This window comes from Idiotropiscis lumnitzeri, chromosome 7, assembly GCF_059441095.1.
Source record: "Idiotropiscis lumnitzeri isolate Australia: NSW breed Sydney's pygmy pipehorse chromosome 7, RoL_Ilum_1.0, whole genome shotgun sequence".
NCBI classification, from domain to species: Eukaryota; Metazoa; Chordata; class Actinopteri; order Syngnathiformes; family Syngnathidae; genus Idiotropiscis; species Idiotropiscis lumnitzeri.
Window position 1 is genome coordinate 18763052 of NC_142397.1, and position 20487 is coordinate 18783538.

General features: G+C 37.8%; 1 protein-coding gene across 2 annotated transcripts in view; it reads right to left on the reverse strand.

Moving 5' to 3' along the window:
* Positions 1 to 191: 191 nt before the first annotated feature.
* lrrc75a (leucine rich repeat containing 75A) overlaps positions 192 to 20487 on the reverse strand; it is a 39616-nt gene continuing 19320 nt past the window's right edge. For both annotated transcript variants that reach the window (XM_088301324.1, XM_088301325.1), the window contains exons 3-5: positions 17653 to 17765; positions 6112 to 6385; positions 192 to 4649 (exon numbers count right to left, since the gene is read on the reverse strand). In XM_088301324.1, the coding sequence (XP_088157450.1) occupies positions 4059 to 4649; positions 6112 to 6385; positions 17653 to 17765 (978 nt within the window). In that variant the 3' untranslated portion in view covers positions 192 to 4058. The remainder of the gene's footprint in view (positions 4650 to 6111; positions 6386 to 17652; positions 17766 to 20487) is intronic.

The window sequence follows — 20487 nt, forward strand, 5'->3', positions numbered from 1 at the left end:
ATCTGAGGTTCTGGGTCCAAATCTTTTTTGAGTGTGTAGTTTGCATGATTTCTCCATACTGGCTTGAATTTTCATCCCCAAAAAACTGCATGTTTGTAATATTGAAGACTCCAATTCGTCTAATGGTGTGAATGCAAGTGTGACTGTTTGTCAGTACAATATATGACCTGTGAATGACTGACAAGGCATCGTCTGTTTTCCTCTCATGTTATTTATTGTTAAGATCCATTGAGTAACATTTTAATGTATTAATAATAGTACTGTACATAGCATCATTTCCAGTAGCTGTCTAATGCAGCACAGAAATCAGTCTGAGCAGTGTAAAGGAAATCTGTATAGAGTATCTAGCAGAGGTGTATGGTAGATTGTGAAAATACACTAACACAAGTGCAAAGGAAATGAATGTTGCTTTTTTCACAATTTATTAGGTTCTTGCACAATCTAATGGGCTCCCGGTACGACACCATGGTCCATACCACTTCAAACTAAACCCACACAGAAAAGAAAAATTGTTCATTCATGACAGTGTCAGTCAAGTGAGCATGATTATAATTGTAGATGTTACATTTTTAATAAAGCTCTCACATAGGATCTCATTAGCTTGTGCAGGTGCACCGAATGTGCATTTTGATCCCCCCCCACCCTATTCCGTAAAGCATTCATATGCTCTCTATGTACATCTGAGGTAAACATCACAGTCCTTTCACCACTTCCGATAAAGTAGTCGAGTTATTTTGCCTGTGGTGATGAGTGCGGTTATAATTGGTTAGCCTTGAGCCACTTTGGCGAAACGAGTGAGTGCAGCATGGGAGAGGGAATCGGCAATTACCACGGTGGCTACAAAAGTAGAAACACTGTTGACTGACATTTAAGTACTGGTCAAAGTAGAAACACTATTCTAATCTTGAAACCATTTTGGGTGGCAGTAGTTTACTTGTGGGTTAAGCCCATTCAAAAAGAAACGACAGGTGGGGAACGCTTGCTATAGCGAGGCCATTTCGCTTCCTGAGCACTGCTGTGGAGCCCTTGCACAAGGCACTGGACCCCAAATTTCTCAGGACAGTTGTGCAGTCCTCTCACTTTAACATCTTTTTTTGATTGACATGCTGGAAAACAGAAGAGGTCTATATTTGATTGACAGCCGCATAAAGGCGAAACTCTACTCCACTGTCTCACCCGCATCTTCAAAACAATGAACCTGAGGATAGAATCTCTTGTGTCACTTCATAAGTTACATGCAATGATTAGGTATGACTTTTGAAATTTGATGTTAACATTGCCTATGCAATGACGAGTAGTAGATATCTGAACATTTTTACAAATGTTGATCATCATGAAATATCAGTTTAAAGGGCTCACTCTGGGATGATAATGTGTGAACACATTTTGTCAGTAAATAGTTGCATGGCTTATGTTAAAGGGAGGAATCCTTGCAGTTAGATTCAAGTATAGCACTGAAATACTGGATTTGTCAGAACCACAAAAACGAAACGCACAACCCACTGTAAGATAACGCTTTCAACAAAGTTGAATTAAAACGCAAACAGTGAAAGCGGCATATATATATATATATATATATATATATATATATATATATTTTTTTTTTTTTTTTAAAGGGAGAGAGAGAGAGAGAGACAGAGAGATAGAGGGTTAAGCGTTAACATATGATTATTTATTTTTTTTAATTTCTTTATTTACTTTAAAAATCTTGCATATCTTGCAAAGCCAAATTTAAACGCTGTACCATATAAGCTGTATATCATTAACACAGGGGTGGGCAAACTTTTTGATTGGCGGGCCACAATGGGTTTCAAAATTTGACATAGGGGCCGGAGCAGGAGCAGATGGGTGGAATGTTTAGGTAACCTCACCTCATTGGGAAAAAAAAACATTTAATTTTAAATGAAAGTGAACAAAAACATTACAACAATATATATATCTTTGAAAAACCACAGTATTTTGAAATTAAAACATTAAAAATGTTTATTCATTTAATTTTTTTCAAGTACGGCGGGCCGGATTAAAACATTTAACAGGCCGCATGTGGCCCCCGGGCCGTAGTTTGCTCACACCTGTTTTAACACATCCTCTCAGAACAAAACACCCTGCTTAAATTAACACTGGGCCTTGCAAAGCAACACTGCTGGAGTGTGTTGCTTACAAGTAAATGTACTGTATAAGTTTGGAGAACTGTTTCTAAGAAAAATGCCCGTAAAGATGACCCCATTCAAGGATCAAAGAAAGCTATTAGAACAGGCTTTGATTTAAAATACACTTCATGTTTGGTGATTTTACATTAATTACAAGATATTATTAAAAAAAATGTGATTAATCGCAATTAATTAAGGATTTTTTGCGATTAATTAGTACAAAAAAATTAATCGCTCGACAGCACTAATATAAATACATGTGTGTATATATATTCACACAAAAGCATGTATCTTGAATTATTAGTCCAATGGTTGACCCCTAAAATTTAAAATGGATAGCCTCTGATTGCTTGACTTTTGTGTTGGATTCATGACTCTCATTTATCCGCGCATGAACTTGGAATGTGGGTGGAGATTGAGAACCTTTGCTGGTGACATAATAATATCTGCTACTTACAACAGCACTCCTCTGCATACATAAGCATGATTTAAACTATAGCCTTACTTTGCTTCCGATCCAAGATGAAGAGTTTTACTGTTGTGGCCAATTTTGGAGCATTGATTTACCTGATAGATCAACGTCGAGGGCCGACAGATTCCTGTGTACAATGCTGAAAACAACAGATGACTAGATTGTCCATTTAAAGTTTGGAAATCTGACTTCACATGCACATAGATTCCACATACAATGTAACTGTTATAGCACACGATTACGGATAATTGTTGTGTATAAGCCCATTCTTATTCCAAAACTATTTAAACTTGTCACTAAAAAGTTGGTGTTTATTCCTCTGTTGTAAAAACACTTCTATCCACTGTCCTTAATACTGTTAGAAAGCAGTTTTTTTTCTCCTTAAAATCAGCGTAGAGTAAAAATTTGGCACATTTTACATTGCAACGCATATTCTCTATTTCGCTGTTCATCTCACAAATGGGGCACAGGCTTTTCAAAGCTAAATGTAAGAATATGGACAAAAAGTATTGTGACATGAAAATAATTTATCAAATACAAAATTTTCAAACTTTTTGTTTAATATTAATTAAAATGAGCGCCTCCCTCAATTTAATTGTATCAGAGCTAGGAGCAGCTTTTATTAGATTGATTAATATTGGGAAGCATTACATTCAGCACAATTGTCAGTGTTATTTTCCCAAGAAATAATCTGGATGGACTCTAACCACCATTTATGTCCACAATTACTAGTATAATAAAGCAGGCTACAAAATGATCATACAAATCTAACGTCAGCCCACATTTACACGTGTTTGTTTTTTTAAGATATAAACTGACTCGAGAACTAAATGCAGGTAAAGCAGGTTCAAATATCAATTTATGATCCAGACGATAGCATGCATGGATGTGATCATAGCTGGGGGCAATATGAACTGTCAGCTGAGGACAGGAAGCAATCATCTGTTTACTTCTTGGTATTTCCCTTTTAGACTCATGTTAACGTTTGATTCTTTTAGTCATTCTAATCTATCGAGTTATATGTTTGTTTAATGTGGGTGGCATTTAACCGTTTTTTAAGCAGTCCTACATGATTTGTTTTTATTTTTTTACATTTCTCGTCACATACATCTAACCAATAATAGGACAAATTCCAGGCACATGAAGGTAGTATGACGTTACCAGAAGGTCCTGACTCTAACCCTGAACAGGGTAAGTTACAATAAAAAGATTATTAATTAGTGAGTGGTTTTACGCATTAGTCTCCCTAGATACTTTCTAACCTATAACTGACAGATCCTGTCAGGACACTTGTCGTCCAATAGCTTGCCACCTTGGTTCAACTGGTTAAATCCGGCTTGTTCAAGCTAGGAGCAAGTCTTCCTTTTGTCTCCTGCCACATGTACCTTGACACAGCAGAAGAAATAATTCAGGCAGAGAGGAGAAAAGACCCGCAATCAGGTCAAGTGCTCTGATTGGTCAGTCACGTTGTCAAAATCATCCTCCTCTGCTCTCATTGGCTCAGCAGCTGCGGAGGAGTGCTGTGATTGGCTGGAGCAAGACAACGGGGAGGAGTGGCTCTGTGTGTCGTCCTCGTCCTGCGCCATCACGGCTATCCGGCCGGGCCTCTCTTTCCTGTCTAACTCTTCTTCATGTGTCCTCATCCCCCTCGCTTTCCTCTGCTCCTCGACAGTCCACATGCTCTCATCTTCGTCCTCCTTCCCCTGCACCTCCCTGTCGAAATCCAGCAGCTCCTCCATCATCTCCTCTATCTCCAGCTCCCCATCCAGTTCCTCCTCCACTTCGGAGCGGAGCTCTCCCATGCTTTCAGTCCTGTTGGTGTCGTCAGTCTCCTCATCTTCGCCGATCCCTCTCAGCCTTTCTGGGGGTTCGCTGGCCTGACTCTCGCCAAACTCCAGGATGGTCGGCAGGTTGCCCTGCTTGGGACAGCGCTTCCTCAGGCTGACCAAGAAAGGCTGTGGCAGTGAGAAGATGTCCACATTGTTTCCCAGGTCGATCCAAGTCACACTTGGGAAGCTGTTGGGATCCTATGGAAGAAACACATCTACCTGTGACTGTTTTTCTTAGTGTAAAATGCAGTTGAAAATAATTGTAATCTCAAGTATTCCTCAGAATGTTCCGTTCTACACATTTAAACTGACAAAAACTTGACTATTAGCGTGATTTCCCAACACTTGTATCTTTTTTGTTTCAAAGAAAGCTCTAATAAAATAAATCTGCTTAAAACTCATGAGAAGCTCTTAAAAGCCTAGTTTAACTCGTAGAATTGTGGAAATTATTTTTGCAAAGCGTTCTTATCCATAATTATTCAATAGCACATTTACATGCTGACACGGAGAAGCTGTTGAACGCTTTATTTACTGCACACAGAGACAATGTTTTTGAAAAAACATTTTCATTTAGGCTATGGCCAATTTACTATTATCCTGTTGGAATTGGGGAATGGAAACTGAAAACTGGATTAAATTATATCATATTATATTATCTACACATTTGAACAAAAAACCTTGCCCAGATGTGTCGTAAGTCCTTAAGGTGGTTCATGAGGTCAGTGGGTTGGGGAAGGGGAATGAGCACCAAACATCAATCTCTGGTCCTCATTTAAGAACCATGTCAAAATTTGAATGTGTACCCATGTTAATTTTTCATTCTGTGAATGAAACTGTCACTCCATCATCGTATAACAGAATAGTGATGTCATGTCAAGTGATTGGATAGCCTGAGAGAACCTCCAGCTACATGCAACCCGAATGAGGACATGCTGGAAATTTCAAATGAAATATGAAAAAATCTGATCTACAAGTAGGATAAAAGTTAGAGGAAGACAAAACGTCAGGCAGGGTAAATAGCAAAATAAGTTACGGCATGAAAAACAGGTCTCACATTTAAATTTGGTTAAGAATCTCCCTACCCATTCAGGACAAGTCATGCCCACTGGCCACGTGAGTATCCCACAAGTCTGTTTAAAAAATAGCTCACCAGTCATGGATCATTGTGATTTCTAAGGGATTTTGTAGAAGTGCTCATAACTTTTTCAGAGATTTATAAAAATACTGTCACATACTGATATTTAACTGTGACCTACTATATTAAATAGTTGATGATAATTATTGTAAGAAATCATTAACATAATCAGTTTGTTCACGATGTATATCATTAATTATTAATTAATAAATTGTTGCATAAATGCGTTGGTTCAGAAGTGTGAATGAATCTGGTAGTGTTTGCATTAATCAAAAAGTAGCTTTCAGTTTCAATAAGGTTGGTAACAACTATTCTTGATTGTTTGTAAGAAATAAAGTAAACATTCTTCATGAAAAGTGCAGACAGTGGCTATTAGATGGAGGGTTATGTAGACAAATGCGCTTTGGAACAGTGAAGTTATCATCTCTATCATCAAACGTCAACACAGAAAAATTGTGAATGTGATTCTGGCACAATTTCATGTTAATTCTCTATAAAGAGACAATATGACAACACGGAAGCGACCTTTAAGGCATCTGTCAGCTCCTTCAGAATAGTCCTCGTCAGCCGGTTTCCATTCATGGCTAGCGTCTCCAGGTGAGGCAGGACAGCAAGAGTGGGCAGGAGCAGGAGGAAGGCCTCATCGGTCAGCTCAGTGAAGCCCAGCTCCAAGCTAACTACTATGGAAGCGTGGTGCTTGAGGTGCGCACACAGACGCTCCATGTCGCGAGCTACCAGAGGGATACCAGACAGATCCAGCGCTCCGCTGGATGGAGGTGTGGACAGCACCGCCTTCAAACTAGAAACAGAAACATGAGATGACATCAGAGTGATGAATGACAAAATTCTGAATTGACACTTTGTGGAGCTCAGAAAATTACATGACTATAACTCTATATGCTATGATTGACACATAAATGTTTTATTTAAATAAACAAGATAACCAAAATATAACTCAATCTGGTACAAGAATGACAACTACAAATATATTAATCAATACATTTTAGAAGTTGAACGTCTCCGACAGCGTTATTCAAAACTAACCGTGACTATTTTGTATTAGCTCTGAGTGTGCAGGTGTACCTAATGAAATGTCCGGCAAATGTAAAACAATCTCTGGGCAGTACACACAAATTGTGGATAACTCCTGATGAGATAAACCGTCTATAGGGCAAGCTTTGAAGCTCGGTTACTAATAGGAAGAATACACTCGGGAAACAGAAATATGGCAGCTGCGGGGACATGCAAACAGTTTGATACTAAGGGGATTCAGAGATTAAGACACTGAAGTCTGCAGCTGAAAAATAGCTTTTGAGTAGCACTTAAAGTGGTAGTCTCTGACTGCATGGTCTGGGCTATAAATAAACCCACCGGGACAACTGTATTTGGCAAAGTGAGCTGGGCACAAAAGGCTGATCTACAGGTCTGCTCAATGAAGAGATAGAGATGAACACTTTACTTTTCATGGCTTGAAAAAAACCCAAAAAAAACTGCAGTACACACAAAGTGAATGTCAAAAAATTAAATATGTAAATCAGCCTGCTGGGATGGGTTCCAGCTCAACCTTAGCCTTAATTGGGACAAGCACTATAGAAATGGAAGAATGGATACATGCAAAACCTTTTTTATTTTTGTAGGAAAAAAAATTATACACACTTGTCAGGACCTTTAGATTTTCTTCCTTTTATATCTACATGTGAAGGGACAGACATATTTTTACATTTCTGATTGTTGCGTATGGAAGAAAGCGGAAGGTTGACGAGACAGCGAAATTGATTGTTGTGATTTTGATGTGGTTACTGCAAACAGCGACCTATCTTGTGTGCAGTAAACAGATTGTTGCTCAACCGCTGTCATTCCTCCTTTCAATGTCTGTTCAGACGCTAATAGAATACATTTAGCAGCCTCTGTGACCAATTGAACAGCGTTTATTTCATTGTGCAGCACCAGTTCTGTGAATATGAATCCTTGCTGTGGATGTGTAATTCAATATGACTAAAGACTTTGATTACGATTGCGACGTTCCCTTGACTATTTGACGCCATATACACAACCACATGTCAACAGCAAGTTCCATTGAAGCCCGAACAACATTGCAATTTCAAGCCATAGTGAGTGCATGTTCAAACTTCTAGCTATGGCCAGTTTCAATAATACGCTGGTGAAGAAACGCTTTAACGTGCACTCACCATGTGTGCATGTGTACTCAAAAATTGTGACTTAATTGCATGGCTCGTTGTCTAATAAATGTGGCACTTTCTGTTTACATTACATGTATGTGAATGGACAGACATACTGTATGTTTATATCACGTATGCTTAAATGGGCAGACAGATGTATGACGTGATTGATGAAGTTATTGAAGTGAGAGAAAAACAAATCTTTCCTTTTATTTTTACTGGCTACAGCCTTGTCATGTTATTGGGTGAAGAATCTGCACACTTCACCATAAATGCAGAGGTGTCTGTAAGGAAGACAGTCCAAATCAACCGTGAGCGCAAGTGCAGTCTTCACTCTTGTCAACGTGCATGTTTTCAGTCTGAAGTGTTAATTGATGTTCTCCCATTGGGATGAATAAAAGCTTCTTCTGCCTCTTCTGAGCACTTCACGATTTGACAAAAAAAAAAAAATACTCACATTACTATATTCCCATGTTTGTTTGACCTTCATTTGTTGAGAACTGTTATTTGTGTCTTGCTTATAATTTGTTAGGAAATCCTATTCTATAGGCCAGTCTCAAATGCCCAATTGAATGCATACATTGCCGATGAAGGAATGAAAGTCAAGACTTTGCGTCAGTTTTTATTAGTGAGGATTAAAAAGGTCTATTATGGCAGTTGCAGGGACATGCAGACAGTCAAACACTTAAAGCTTCCCACCCACTTCACGGTCCAATAAATACAGAACCTTCAGCACACATCAGATTGCAAATATGTATTTTTTTTTCACAACCACAGTCACATCAGTTTCTTACACCTTGTTGTTTGTGAAGCCACATTGTGACAAAATACACCCACAGACAGATGGATTCAGGATGTTTTGCCACAAACAAGAATCATTACCAGGGCATAATATTATGAAAAACAGTATGTTTTCTATTTCTATATTTATTCAAGAAAAAAACCCCGTCAGATTATTTGAGTCTGACAGCTAAGGCCCTTTGCATTTGCTTAAATGCAAACCACCCTATAAATTGTCAAGCAGTGTGTAGCTTAGGAAATTTTGCTGAGGTGACTGGCAAAGCATTTCTAAAAACGTTACATAATAATCCCTGTTGGTGTGGTAAAGAAAATCCAATCTCATTAAATTCTCATTCAGCAATCTACTGTTCTGATGACAGAAGCAGGGGCAGCAGGTACAATTCATAATCATTCGACTTCATAATTGATGTATTTGACCATTTGGAGAAATTTAGTTGAAAATATTTTTTATATATATATATATATATATATATATATATATATATATATATATATATATATATATATATATAAATATATATATATATAGGGTCATAATTAAAGCGTTAACTCAGGTGATTAGTCCAAAATCTTTTAACTGAGTTCAATATTTTAACTCAGTTTAACTCAGTTTGATTTACTTCAAAAACAATTTGCATACTTTGCCAGTATTGTGTCATATTAACTGTACATCATTAGCACGTCTCAGAAAAAAACACAGTGTTCAATTTACACTGGGCCTTGCAAAGCAACACTGCTGGAGTGTGGCGCTTGTGGGCAGTTTTGAGAAATGTTTCGAAAATAAATGTCTGCAAAGATGTCTCCATTTAGATTGTATTCAAGCATCCAAGAAAGCTATTAGAACAGTCTTTGAATTAAATATACTTCGTATTTGGTGACTTTGCATCGATTCCAAGATATTATTCAAGTAAATATCTGTTTTAAGCGTCGCAAAAAATAGTTGTTGAAAAATATGATTAATCGCAATTAATCATGGAATTTTTTGTGATTAATTAGTTAAAGAATTAATCACTTGACAGCACTAATATATATATATATATATATATATATATATATATATATATATATATATATATATATATATATACATATGTGTGTGTGTGGGGGGGGTGTGTGTACGTATGTGTGAGAGTGACGAATTTGTTGTTATAAAAAAGTTGATACCCCGAATCCGTCATATTATATGTCATATTTTCCCCCTGTTGTTTTGGCAGGTGTTGAGATGGTACAGCTCAAATTTGAAGTTAATCAGATGAAATCTGTGGTACAAGGGGGCAAAAGTATGACCCCTGTAAATATACAAAAATGGTTCAAAATTGCACAATCAAATTTTCACAGCTCATTTTTAGTACATTTTAGAGTTTTATTGCTCTATTTTAGGGTACATTTTAGTACAACTGAGATTGCTACACGTGCCTCCCAATTTTCCAAGCCCTAAATTAAAAATACCGTGATAAACCTCCGAAGGGGGCGTTTCAGAACCTTATGTAAGACAACTTTAAAATCTCAACTTTTTCATCAGGCCCGATGTGTATGCAAAGTTTGGTGAGTTTTTGTTCAAGGTTAGGGTTGCAAAAATTAAATTGCTTGCGGAGAAGAAAGATTCCTCCAGATATAAGCTGTCGCTGCTCAGTTCCTAATTGTAGAAAAAAATGTCCTTTTACTATGTGTCGCCGAGAATAAAAACATTTCACCAGATGACGTTGCGCGTAGGCAACGAGCCGTCCATGTCTCTTGTGAGTTTATTTTGGTTTATATGAGAACCAAAATTTCAAATAATCACATATGGTAAATAAAAACGTTGCAATACTGCAAACATTTTCAGCATTCTTTTATTGATTTATTTTTATTTCACAAATTAGCTACAAGTTTTGAGCTCGCTCAAGTAGCAAAACAAATTGCCATTATTCCACAATTCCTTATTACCTACTCAATAATTAAAGACAAGTTTAGTTAAACCAATTGGCCTTGATAATTTACTAACACAGCTCTACACTGGCTGATGCTGCCTGCGATTGTGATATAATACTTCGACAAATAATAATTGTAATTTTATAGCTAATTAGAAACTAGATCCAGAAGGTGAAGTGGAACATTTAGATCAGGGGTCTTCAATCCTGTTCCTCGAGGGCCGGTGTCCTACCCGTTTTCCATCTCTCACTGGTGCAACACACCTGAACGATCATTATCTAGCTTTTGTAGTCCTTGCTGATTAACTGATCATTTGAATCAGCTGTGTTGCAGCAGAGAGAGATGGAAAACCTGCAGGACACCGGCCCTCGAGGAACAGGATTGAGGACCCCTGATTTAGATTGTCTAAATACATTGAACATTTCTTGAAGACCATGACCAGAACCATTAAGGGACCATTAAGGGTGGAGCTTATTGATACTCCTGTTTATAAAAATTCAGCCCCGAGGCCGGTTTAGAACAGAGGCTTGGTACCTATCTGTAGTTCTGTAGCCAACTGTAGTTGGCTCCAATAAATTCAGAATTCATTGAATTCTTTCACAACTTTGACACGGATTGGTATGTTAGAATCACGTTGAAAAGTGTGGTGCTTTGGAAGCAAATATTTAAATGGAGGCCAAAATATAAATATTGGCTCCAAAGAAGTCACTGCCTCACAAGTCATGAACCTCACCACACGTCACTGGATCATGGGTAGCAAAACTTTAATCTGCCGTTATTATTCGTGCAAATTTAGCGCATCGCTGTTATCGTCTGTGTCTGTTATGAGTCAGCTCTCAGAGTAAGTCTCTGAAATGTTTACCACAAGCTTTATAAATTCCTGTGTAAAACACAATAAACGTGCACTTTAAATGCTGTAATTTTATGACATCTGAAGGCCAATCAGATGACAGTGATGTCACAGCCCTCCTCGGCCTGCGTTCAAGAAACAAGTTGGAAGAGGTTCTGAGGAATGGGTTTGTCAGAACCGCACAGTCTAAAAAAGTGCAATGGAAAAGCAACCACACAGTGCGGAACCAGGCTTGGGGTACAACCGGTACAATGGGAAAGGAGCGCTAGACTACTAAGGAAAATAACCCGGGGCCACCTTGGCGATGACAGAGACAATCTAATATTAGAAACTACATTATACGGCACCTCAGTGATTTTTAAGGAGACACTCATAGTTCTGCTCTATCCTATTGCGCTCTCTATGGTTGGCCGCGTCCTCGTCCTCTGTGTCTCCCCAAGATCATCTATCACGCAGCCAGTTAGTGTACGTGCGCAGAGGACAGCAGACCTCCCCAAGCCAAGTTCGTCTCCTTTCATTGATTTGACAGTGGAGGTGAGAAAACATAGATGCTGCTGCTGTCAATATGTACATTATCATAAATCATAATAATAATACATCAGATTTATCTAGCATTCTTCTCGAGATTTAAAGATACATTATTCATGCACTCACATATTCACATTCTATTGGTGGTCAACAATATTCTGCTGCCACAGCTGCCCTGGGGAAGACTGACTGAAGCGACCTTCGACTACAACCAAACTTTCACACCCCGCCGAACACCAGTGTGAATGACAATGGTATATATTTCGGCTGTATGTAAGATAGTGACATCCAAGTCAAAACCTATCAATTTCAAAAATATTGCTTACATCGGTCAGGTGTGTGTACCTGTAGTTCCCAATCATAAACCACAAGTGGGGGGTAGAAATGTAGAACTAAGGCCAGGTATCGTCTGATACCAATACTTGGTATCACCCCTAATATGAAGGGTTAAGTTCAGCAACAGGTGTATTTTATTTCTAAAACGTAACTATATATTACGGTATATGTAGCTATGAATTACAACACATGGTAAAATCCATATTGCACGAGCTCTTATAAGTCAAACTTGAAAAGGAAAATTTCTCTAAAACGTGACGTGCTCGAGAAACTGTAAATAGATTTTTTAAATCAGCATGAAAAATACATTAAGGGACACAAAAATCATCTCCGAACACAGAAAGTCAAATCTGGCCTAGTTATCAGCGTGTGTTCGTGTGTATGTGAGTGAGTGTGTTGCACTTTAGTGAAAAATAGACACATTCACTTCCGCTGAGTCAGTCTAGAAATTATTCACACCTAATTTAATACACACATACTTTTATTGCGTGACTTTTTTAATTGTATAGTATTGGAAATATTGCTGTCCTGAAGATGTAAAGTTGCTGTGTCAGAATCATACTGAAAGAATATGACAATATAGAATTGCAAATACCATTACAACGACGCGCAAACACTAATCTTGCTCCTGGCCTCGTGACAAACAAGCCATAAATTGACGGCACACCACTGTGGTCATGATCGAGGGGTGCTCAAATTAACACTGCACCTTCGTAATCAATGGCATCTACTGCTGAAGCACTTTGAGCATATCTGGGAAAAAAACACTCAGATTTTTAATTACTCCGAAGAGGGTCACACAGTCTGTTTCCTGATTGGTTTGGCCCAAATGAATGAGCTAGAGTTAATGCACTCTAAAGAGTGTCCCCAGTAAACCCGTGCTCCAGCTGCCCATAGCAGTTTTTATTGTGATATTAACAGTTTATTAGTAAGAAGATCAATTAGAAGGGAACCGTACAAAAACGGTGTGACTCGGTTAAGCAGCAGGAGGCTCGCGCAGGTGGGTAGCATGATTCATACTGCAACAAGGGGTCAGCTTTCCGCAGGGAATAAATATGAGTCACAGTGAGATGAAACCAATGCGATTGTACTGAGGATGTGATAGAAGACTCCTTTCAGTGTCATTTAATTCAAGGAAATTTATTCTTACCCAGTCACAGGGATGCTTTCGAGTGTGCTTACTGTCACCGGACTGCTGTGACTTATACAACATGAACATATATATTGTTTTTATAAACATGGATTTAACTGACAGTGACAAATGCACAAAGCTGTGTGTTTGCATTGGATGCTTGAGATGTTTAAAGATTAAATGCAGACTACATTCTATTCTTTCATGATCATGTTTTTGTGGAGCCTATCCCAGCTGTCTTGGGGCAGGAGGCGGGGTACACCCTGAACTGGTTGCCAGCCAATCGCATGGCACACTCAGAAAAACACTGCAAATTTATTTGGGTATTTTTTCCTTGAATTACTTTATGGTTCAACCGTATTGTTTTACAGACTTTCTCTGGTAATCCCAATTGCCGTAAAGTTTCTGTAAAATTGAGTGTTTTTTTTTCATTGCGACAAAGAGGCATGTTTTTAAAATTTGGTTTGAATTCTGATTTGGGTTACCTTTACTTGCGTATTCGGCTTTAGAGGTTACACTGTATATATTTAGCCAGCAGTTAGGGCAAAGAGTGTTACAAACATCCTGAGTCATTCTGTACATACAGTCGGTGGGAGGCAATCAATACACGTTGTAAGTGAGCCAGCAAGGGCCAGCAAGTCTGCAAGTGTCCAACAATACATACCAACAGACAAACACAGTGGTAGACAGAAAAAAATGATCATAACAACATAAATAACTAGAAACTACACCTCAATTCACAACAAAGCACTAGTCCAACATTTATATTGTCCATAATATGAGATGAACATAAATCTAGGAGTGTCAAACATGACAACAAAAAAAAAGGCAATTAGAAAATACAGCCTCCACCCTAACCCAGGGGTCCTCAATCCTGGCCGCTGTCCTGCCTGTTTTCCGTTTCTCCCAGCTGCAACACACTTGATTCAAATGATCAGATAATCAGCAAAGTTTCCACAAGCTAGGTAACGATCCTGATAAGCCAATGTTCAGCAAACAAAAAGTTCCAGTGAGAAAGCCGTCTCCACAGTTGAGTTTGGCTGCATTTGGAACGTGACATTGAGTGGTGAATGCGTAGCCCGAAGCGGGCGCGTTCCAAAGAATAAAACGGTGCATTGTAGTTACTTCGCCTGCAGTCGAAAAAGTGGGCCCAACAAATCAGCACATCTACTCATTCCCACTTCAGTCTCTGTAAATATATTGACTGGTGCTTTTATGCCGCGCGTCCTCAGCGTGATCAGAAATGAAGTAGTGTGCCGTGACCTATGCGCTTCTGGTCACCTCCAAATTTCCTCATTATCATATAAATCAGCCACAAAGAGGTTAATTCATTTGTTATGCTGAAGCGGTCATAAGTAGGGATGTCCACATGAATTTTGGTGCCAATCGATCACCGTTTTTGGACGTTATAAGCAATGAAAGTACAATGATTTCCAATGGAGAGTTTGTCATCTGTCCCTTTAATGACTTGAGCAAAACATGTTCTTTCTTCAAAATGAATAGATAAAAAAGAAAATGATAACAAATTTCAGTTTCCTGATTAGAAAATTTACAAACTGAGCTTGTTAGTGAAAAACGGGCCGTTTTGGATCTTGTCCTCCTTTAAAGCAAAGTACTGGTCCAGTACCGATAGCCTTCATGATGTAATCATAATCTTTATCCCACAGGCCAAAAGAGGACAGTCAATTTGAAAATGCAGGCGCCGATCCCACTGCCACTTAGGCCGGGTACACACAAAATCAATTTGGCTGTTTTTGTCCCGATTTTTCCCCTTCCCGACCAAGGACGTGAAACCCCGTACTATCTTTTGTCTTGTCCAATAACCAATTACCCTTGACTGGTGTGTGTTAAGAGTGGAATATATCCCGACACTAGGCTCCGAAGTGGGTTGGGGCATACAATCTTAAAAAATAATCATGTTCAAAATTTATGACAAAATATCTTTGTGTGAGGAATCTCCCCAAATCGATGTTGGTGATCTGTGACGTGAATGGAATGTAGCGAGCCAATAGTGGGGCCACAGAGAACATATTATTGTTAAGAAAATTTTTAACTTGACTACCCCTTTAAAAAAAATTGTGGCTACCCCCCTTGCACAAGGAGGTGTGTTAAGATACTTCTCACCTTTGCACCACACACTTATCCTTTTACAAATGTTACATCGCAAAGTACTGAGAGGACTCACTGGAAGGAACTGAAACAGCGACAATGCTCGTTACTATGAGACTGACAGATCAGATCACATAACGAATACAAACAGGCGGGGACAGCGCCAGACTCATTGATGCATGACACCATTTTTGTGAAAGAAACTAAAGCACTCTGACCTTTGTGAGGATAAGAAATATTTCAGCACATGCCAATTCAACACGTGAACAGCTGTATTTAAGTTTCTGACAGCGACAGTAAACATTTCCAGCAGATCCTTTTTTTTTTTTTTTTGGACTCGGGCGAATAAACAGTCGTACAATACTACCCACTGCAAATTACAACATCTAGATTAGATTAGATGACCTTCATTAGTCCCACAAATGGAACATTTGTGATCTAATCTAATCTAATTGGGTTTTACGTTACAATTTTACGTCAGAGACTTGGAGTTACTCATCCGTCAAGAAATTTAAATGACCGAGATGACGGTCCACAAAATGCAGCTCTCCATAAAAGAAAAAAAATCACCAATTTAAGGTAATTCATATTGCTATAGGCTACTCAAGTTTGTCAGCACTAAATTTGAAGAAATTGTTGATTTCAACAAACTGTTTTCAAATGCATTTTCTCATTTACAAAGTGTTGCCATGACAGCATGTAGGAAATGGAATCACATGTACAGTGTCAAACAAGAATTCTGCAGTCAGTCGCCCATCAATGAAAGTCATATTATGTTCATCTATTTTACACAGTGTGGAAGGAAGACGTTTATACTTATGAGACTGTCTTTTCTACATGGCGCACACGACGCCTTCAGAGTTAAACGAGCCCTAGTCTCGTCACTCGCTAACACCTGCAACGCTGAATTAATTAAATGCTGCTCATCAGTGCAGAATAATTTCACATAATCTGCAATCCGTTTTTACATTTTTATCAGGGTTGCAGGTGAACTGGAGTCCATCGGTCAGACAGATTAAGACGTCGCAACGCGGCTGACTTGCGCTGGTCACAAAAATAAAACCTAACGTGTTCAGACGTGTGTTTGTTTATAAATGTAATGATTATAGCTTCTAAATTTTATGCACGGGTGGGGTTTAGGCAAATTATGACAAGCTTTTGACACAAATGAACATTCTCTGTCCCTTGCTGAAGAAATCTCATGCTGAGATGGACTGTTCTGCTCTGCACGACATAGGTCATTTTATCAAACCCGCATGCATGTACATTTCCATTTGGCCTAAAACCTGCTCCAAAATTTCCTGGCTTAAAGCGACTTATTGAAATTGTTATGCAGCAGTTAGAAATAGTAAGGCTCTTATTCCAACAAAGAGTGATAAATCCCTGAAAGATCAGTTCAAGCAGAACATTGCAAGACTAAAATGTAGCTAGCAATTTGGCTTTTTATTTAGCTAACACTAGCCTTTAACTAACACTAACCCTTGGCCATGTTAGTTAGGTGTGATGTACTTTAACGTTCTGAAGAATGCATAAACTAAGAAGAAGCTTCGTGGATAGTTGGAGTCTCCACAAATATATATAGATTTGACCAATTCCCAAAGGACTAAACTATTATATTCAAATTAAGTGACAATTGTAGGAAATTGTTTGAGTATGAAAAGCAATGGACAGAGAGAAAAGAAAAAGATGACTAACTACATTTGACTTTAAAATAACAGCACTTAAAGTAGGGTTGTTGAAATCACAATTATTCAAACGATTTATGTTGTAGTACAAAACAAGAAAATGTTTATAAGTTAAAAAAAATCAATAAAATAAAAGGACAAATCACATTCGCTGAAACAGTATAATTATGTAAGTTCCTTTTGGAAAAAAATTGATTTATCATGGGAGTTATTTAAAAAAAAAGGTGAAATTGTATAAATTCGAGCGTGATTTCCTTTTAAAAACAATCATAGTGTTTTGGAGTTGACACTTACAAATTGCCGTAGAACTGCTGGAACATTTAAATCGACTATTTCAACAGATTTCTCAAATGCAAATTTTGAACTCAAGAATTCTCTCGATCGTATTAGATATTGTAAAACGAATACTATTTGAACAATGATATATAATAATCGCTTTTTAACGATTGTGCCAATTTTGTAATCGTTGAGTATAATAATCTTAATCGTAATTGAAATTCGATGAATTGCTCAGCTCTAACTTAAAGCACTGACCACGCTTGGGGTTTCCTCTTGAGCAGGCCTTGTCTCCTCCACTGAGAGTGGGGGCTGAGATGGTAGGTCAGCTGACGACAAACCTTCTCCATGGCCCCCAGAGAGTCGCCCTCCTATTGCACAAACAACAGAATGCAGTCATGGAGAACGCATGAAAGAAAGTCTCACTATGACAGTAATGGGAAATCTGTTGGAAGGAAAAGTTCACAAGCTTCTTTTTAGAAGTCCTGATCAGTGTGACACGTGTCAAGCGGGAATCATTAAATTTGAGTCAACAGTTGGATTTAAAAAAACATTTTGTTCTTATTTGGAGCAACAGAAGAAACCCTGAATGTGTTCTAAATAATGTGTAAAACATCCATAAATAACATCTGGCCTTGTACAACAGAGTTTGAAGCATTTATCACTATTCATAAAAACCGAGTGATGCTGTCAGTCAAAGTCTAGTCAGCGAGTCGTCAAGGCCGACAAAGGGGGGCCTAATGGGCATGACAATGCTGCTTAGAGACGAGATTAGGGAAAACAGGATTTATGCATCATTGGAGCAAATAATTGGCAAATACATCTGTCAAGCAAGTGTGTGTGTGTCTGATATAATACACACACGCTCATGCAAAGACGGGGATTTCAATCACTGGAGCCCATTGCTTTCATGCTTTGCAACATAAAAGACATCATTTACAAATAAGAATGCAGTTTAATCATCTTAAAATGGCTATTTCAAAGATGACATTATTTGGAATGAATTGTGCAATTTTAGGTGAGATAGGGTATTGGAATAGATTATTTCGAGAAGTTTTAGAATTTCTATTTTGTTGCAAATCCGGTGCTCTCAATAATTGCATCGGACCTGCGGGCCATTTACATTTTGCATTCTTCTTTTGTGACGCTGTTCCAAGCTTTCAACACAAACTGTTAACATTCTATTGAGCAAGCGCACATGAATGGGTGATACTCACAAAATAAGTGTTTTGTTGAGATGTGTATATACATATATATATATATGATACATATATATATATATATATATATGCGCTTGTTTCTTTCCATCAGTCCCTTTGGGATTATAGTCATTGCTTTTTCCATTCTTTCTAATTCATTTTGAGAAATTATAACAGTATGTAGTTTTGCAAAGTGGACACTGGGTGGCAGCACTGGGCTGCAGCGTCACAGGGACATCGCAATCTATTGCTTAAGTGTGTCTCATAATCCAAGTTAATGGAGAATGAGCAGCAGGTGTCCTGTGTCGCTGATTAATGTGTATTATTTCTAATAAATTTCCAGGTCGGTTATTTCTTTGTACTAGGATTACAATTTTTTACAAGCAAATATATACTCAGTGACTTCAGCAAAAAGGGCCGAAAGTGTATTTAAATAACGCGGTGTTGATTCTATGTAATGGCGTCGAGGAGGAGTGACGCAGCAATTTATTTTCATTCATTCGTTTCTTTTGGATCCTGGGCATTTGCGTGTTGCTTCCTTGTTTGTAAAAGACGAATTACATCTGTACGTTTATATGGTTTATTTAAGATAATGCAAGTCAATGGTTTTAGCCATGTTGAAGGCGAATACGACTGTAGCCTTGCCGTTCAAATGGCGTATGTTAATAGCGAGAATGGATGGCGAGACGTTTAGAAGCAGCCATCCGAATTATTTAAATGCTTTTTCATGTTTTCCAAATGTAATGTAGTTCAACTGCAAGAACCTATTCTGTTTGAAAGATTGTTTATTACTTATTATATAAATACTCTATCGATTGAGAGCAAAAAGTAATGTGTTTAAGGGGAGCACATACCTGATTGGTCACAGATGATGTACATGATTGATAATTGAACAAGTAAGTTAAAAGGGAAATGTCTAATTTCTGTGTAAGTTTGCTACATTTTATTTCTCTGGGTACATTTATGCAAGGAAACTGAATTGATCATATAAAATGTTATTCAACTATAAGTAATCAGTGCTTTAATGTAAAGCAGATAAATCAACAGTGGAAATAAATAAATCAACATATAATTGCAGTCCAATGTTGACATGAAAATGTAAATAAAAATAATCCAAGTTAATGGAGAATGTGCAGCAGGTGTCCCATGTCACTGATTAATGTGTATTATTTCTCACATTTCCAGGTTTATTTATATATCTGCCAGCGGTGACCAGATTGGGATCCGCTATACATGCGACAAATCTCAAACAAAATGTCCACATATTTTCGTGTGACAAATGACTGTCAAAGATCAAAGGCAGACACATTGTCATTTATAAACTTCGACAACAAGTGCTTCTTTTCTGTGCTATATTTATTCCTTGCAATCTATTTTAACGACAAACAAGCCGTGTCTTTTGTTCTGACTATCTTTTGAGAGGGAGCCTAAGAATTACTTCTGAAGATAGTTTAATCAAACAACACAATAAGAAGCAGTTCAATGTCCACTGTTAAATTACTATCCAATACTTTCAAAATTATTTATTATTTTCATTATAATACACTATCGTGTTCAGCGTTTAACAAGTTTTCCGATAATGCTTTGCAAAATATGAGTTAAGATTAAAAAAGTTCCAAACGTTTTGGGGAATTAAATCTGATTCATAAACATGCACAATGGTGCAAAGAAAATGGGCTAGTGTACACAAGTTATGAATTCAACTGTGATTTGGCATACAATATATCAGAGGTATTCAATTAAAAGTCACAGAGGTCCACAACGAAAATTTCTTCCAATTAAAAGGTCCGAACCAAAGTCCAACTTCCCGAAATGTCTAGCCTATGTTCACATTTTTATATAGTTTCAATATTTAGTCATTTTCAACAGAGCGCACTTATATACTAAATATTTA